Source organism: Penaeus japonicus, unplaced genomic scaffold, assembly GCF_977035675.1.
Source record: "Penaeus japonicus unplaced genomic scaffold, GWHDUDI00000001_assembly GWHDUDI00000013, whole genome shotgun sequence".
Classification (NCBI taxonomy): Eukaryota; Metazoa; Arthropoda; class Malacostraca; order Decapoda; family Penaeidae; genus Penaeus; species Penaeus japonicus.
In genome coordinates, this window is record NW_028234415.1 from 5,409,063 (window position 1) to 5,414,062 (window position 5,000).

At 35.6% G+C, this 5,000-nt stretch overlaps 1 protein-coding gene across 2 annotated transcripts in view; it reads right to left on the reverse strand.

The window, feature by feature from the left end:
- Positions 1–5,000, reverse strand: part of LOC122258035 (uncharacterized) — a 10,872-nt gene that overhangs the window by 4,791 nt on the left and 1,081 nt on the right. For both annotated transcript variants that reach the window (XM_043023716.2, XM_043023715.2), the window contains exons 2-4: positions 1,955–2,061; positions 1,671–1,766; positions 1,360–1,500 (exon numbers count right to left, since the gene is read on the reverse strand). In XM_043023716.2, the coding sequence (XP_042879650.1) occupies positions 1,360–1,500; positions 1,671–1,766; positions 1,955–2,061 (344 nt within the window). The remainder of the gene's footprint in view (positions 1–1,359; positions 1,501–1,670; positions 1,767–1,954; positions 2,062–5,000) is intronic.

Consider the following 5,000-nt stretch of genomic DNA (forward strand, 5'->3'; position numbering starts at 1 on the left):
TTTAAAAGCCTTTTGCACAATATTCAAGGAACCAGACACAGACCCAATACATCATAAAGGGAAAAAGAAGTCTTTTGATATTGTATTCAGTTCTAAAATACGTTTTTTTTAGATATTAATTACATTTGAGAAAAAAAAAATAGTTTCTTACAAATTTAATTAGTGATGGTTACTATTGATATGTTCCAAAGTATAAAGTATTTAATTAACAGCCAATATTGCTTATTCATCATATATCAGAAATAAATATTTTTAAGGCATATTTAGGACTTAAAATGATTGGCAAGAACCATGGCATTACACTCTGGAATCTTCCTGAAGAATGACATCCCAAATACTGGTATCAATAAAACACTGTCCTTTTAAATCTTCGGGAGTGTGGAAGTGTTAAACATATGTAAGAAAACAGACATACTTTGTGTTATAACTGTCAGAACTGATTATATATACAAAAAAATAGATTTAGCAAGAAAATAAAAGTTTTTCTATTGCTACACTATAGCTACATGATCCCAGGAATGGAAAAAAAACATGATATAATGGATGTCTCTACATAACTAATTAATATCTTTAAAAAATATATAATTACAGACATTATTTAAAGAAAATGTGTAAATGTAAATGAGAATGAAACATGCTACTTGCAAAGGGAAAGTGAGACATATTCAAACGAAGTCTTTTCTATTATGGAATTCACTACAATATATATATATATATATATATATATATATATTGCATTTAGAGAGGAGAAGTGAGTTAACCTAATGAACCACAAAAATGGGCAATTAATGCATGCATAGATACTAGGTACAACAAATCTACAAGAAAAATTCCTGAAAAAAGCAAATAGCATAAAGCAAAAGCAAAATATTGACTTAGGAACTAACCGCATTTCTATACTATCCCATCACCAAGAGAAAAATTCATTTTGAACCTCAGGGGTGGATCCAGGAAATAATCGTATGTTATAGTGTTATTGTGGTGCACTTTGAAGTGAAATTAATTGATGTTTGATACTCTGATGGCTAATACGGACTTTCCAAAGTCTAAGTTACAGTGACTGGAACTAGAAGAAATTGCAATTTTGGCCTTTATCAGCATCATATATACACATAAACAGTTAAAAGAAGTTATAGTTATAAAGCCACTGCTGTTCCAACATTTCAGTAATATATCATGAAACAAGAATTCATTAATGAAGTTCATGAGTATGTGATTTTTTTTTAACACAACGACCCCTTCTTGGATCTACACCTTAATCCTCCTTATCTGCGATGCCCAATAAATATGGCCCTTAATCATATCTTATTAGGTATTTATGGTATGCCATCTACCAATCTCCTACACACTCAAGTATACCTCTCTGGCCTGTCCATCCTGTCCATCCTGTAGTTTTCACGAGAAGGAGGACGACGATAGGGGTCCTCCGGGCGGGTATTACGACTGAAGTCGTCTCTGCCCTTCGGCTCGGTGTAATATGGCTTGTCACGGGATGGGTCTCTATGGTAAGTAAAGTTAAAATCATTATATAGGTAAACTTTCGTATTACAGTACAGGGTGAAATTATGTGTACATAAGTTGATTTTTAAGAAACCTGGTCAGTGGCGCTAAGAGCAATTTTCCAAGGGAAAACCTTAAAAAAATGAACATAAAATTCTCCGCAGTCCTACCTTCTGGGTGCTTCACCTCGTGGTGGAGGAGCCTCTGTTACAGCTTTTACAGCGGCCGTGCCAGCAGCCTGAAGTACAGCTACCTTCGATTGTAAGCTGATGGAACATAATATAATTAAATGGCGGGTCTGTACTATATACACAAATAAAATAAGATGTATTACAATTATAGAAGATCGACATTAGATACTAAGGAAGTAACTCACTTAATTTTGCCTTGCATGTTGGTACTTAGCGTCTTATTTCTTTAACATGTCTACCTGTAGTAATAGATCTAAGCTTACCCAATGATTGTGATGGTGTTGTAGATACAAGCAATTGTGAGCAAGAGACATACGCCGCCGAGAACCCCCGCTACGATGTAGATTTCATCTTGCTGAGTGACGCCTTCCTGTCATGGAGAACGGGCGTTTGTAATATTAAATGAAGCTGCTTCGAGTTTTTGTGACCAACTTGTTTCATGATAAGATGTATGTGTGAGTTGCCTTGATTGCCAGTTCTGCGTTTACATTACATGTTTTAACCTTTTGCTTCTGTGTTAGTTCGTGCATGAAATCAACCAAAAAATGTATCATACTTAATAAAAGCAATAGGTTACATAATTCTCCAACAAGCGGTTATACATTGTTTAAGTTAGAGTTTAGTTAAATTGAATTCATTATCACTGCGTGAATTAAAGTTCAATTAAAGCATCAAAGGTCTCCACTAAACATAATTTTATTATGGTGCCGATAATGTCATTTGCCGTGTTGGTTACAATTTCCGGATTACATGGATGAATCACCTCTTGATAAGTTATTTTACGTCATTTCTTCTATCTACGCTTTATCAGTAGGATTAAGAGGAAGGTGAAACTCGATACGGCACGATAATTATTTTTTCACAAGTCAGTATAAAGCCTTTGAAAGCGGCCAACATTACATCAATCAAAAAGGTTTATAATCACACGGATTGTATTACACTTTTTATTGATGTAAAGCGTGACTAGGACTAAAATAGTTACGTCTGTGTATGTGTACAATATGAACATTTAGTGTAATTTTATTCAATTATAAATTGCAGCAATAATGTAACAGCTGTAAGATTAAAAAATGACTTGCACAAAGAAATAATACTGAGCGTAATTATGGGAAGTAAATCTAGCCTGCATATAGTATTGGTTGATACTCAATGTAATTATATTTAATGTAATGTAATAATGTAAACAATCATAAATAAATTGTATGTATGGGGCAGACAACTTCACAATTATCCATTTGACCATAATTGTTTACTATGTATATTATTTTTACTATTTTTTTCCGAATTTCAAGTAAGTCTGAAAGAGCATTGAGCGATTACTTATCATGACAGAAATGTCTTGGATTATGATATCTCGTCCAAAATATGATCCTCGCTTATTGGGTTGCTATTATTAGTTTATGACAATATCCTTAAGTGGTAAGTGAGCACTCTCTCACACACACACACACACACACACACACACACACACACACACACACATACATAGTGGCGTGGTGGCCGGCGGGGTGGGGTGGGGGGGCAAGGGGAGCAACCCCCCCCCCCCAGCGACGGAATATCAGGGGCAGCGAAGGAGCGCCTTGTTTGACCTTTTATTATCTTACGTATGGAATAGTATTAATATATGTTGATACATTTTCATACCTTGCTATAATTTCATTCTTGTTTTTATTTAGCAGAAACAGTCGGCGACTGGACGCAGACAGATTAGTCCCATAATGCTCAGCAAGCACCGACCCGCAAAAATAGAAATATTATTGGCTAGTCATGTGATTATATACGAACAAAAGAGCGTCGCCTACTGTCTGCAGTCTAACGGCATATATTTTGATGAAGCCCTTGCAATGGTTGACGATACAATTATTCAACTACAGACGTTAGGGTTAAATTCAAAGTGCAGTTTGTAGAAAGTAATTTCCAATAGGTGCAATGGAAACAAAATAGAGTTCAGCGTTGTCGAAGAATGGACGGGGAAAATACGCAAGACCAGCCAGCCTGAAGAGCCTAGGCCCGCGATACATTTTACATTGTCGTTGACACTCTTCTGACATTAATGAAAACTCGCTTTGCAAAAGATAAGAACTCTTTTCAATCATACAGCCTCTTATCTCCAAGTAACTTCAGCACCCTTCTTGAAATCTACAGATAACAGCACAACTGGAGCCAAAGCTGAAGACTTTCCGACATTGATTCGATACGCTGTCCAGCAGAACTTTTGTAATGCAGTATTTTTTTTTTCCCAATGGTAAAGATTAGTTCAACGGTTGCAGGCCATCGTCTTTATGTAGGAGCTGCAAATCATGATCTCGAAGAAGACCCCGGCAACACAGACATGCTAGATAGTTATCAGGCTGGAGAGGTCAATAAGATGTCCTCATTTTCTGATAATCTATAGCTTCTTTATCATCCACACTACCATTTGCTGGATGCTTACCCAGTCTTGAGCAATGTCTACGCTATCGCAGTGGCCATTTCTGTTAGCTATTCGAACTTAGATTTTCTGCCCTAAAGCGAGTTAATTATCGAATCCGATCAATCATGATGCAGGAGTGACATGGTGACATTTGCAGGTCGCTGGATCACGATGACCTAATTGACACTTTCGGGCATGGGTCTCAAGAACTGTCAAAAACACTTATTTAAACGCTAAAACTAAATCTAAGTTAAATCTTACCATTAGTAATAAAAGTTGGTCCCTTCATCGGGTTTGTATTGTTGCCTAAGTTGTGTTTAAAACGTTAATTAAAACAAAGGCCATGGAAAAGTCTCGCTTCCACAAACTAAGTTGAAGAAGCGGCACAGTTTTTCTTAAGTGGCGTCAAAAAGGGTTTGTGTCTACCCAGCTAATTTCGAGCCACCATATATATATATATATATATATATATATATATATATATATATATATATATATATATTTTGTATATATATATATATATATATATATATATATATATATATATATACAAAAACACTAACACACACACACACATACACACACACACACACACATACACATACACATACACACACACACACATACACACACACACACACACACACATATATATATATATATATATATATATACATATATACATACACACATACACACATACACACACACACACACACACACACACACACACCACAAACATACACACACGCACGCGCGCGCGCGCGTGTGTGTGTATACGTATGTATGTATTATGTATGTATGTATATAGATGAACACACACACACATACATATCTATCTCTATCTCTATCTCTATCTCTCTCTCTCTCTCTCTCACCAACGTTTGCGTGAAATC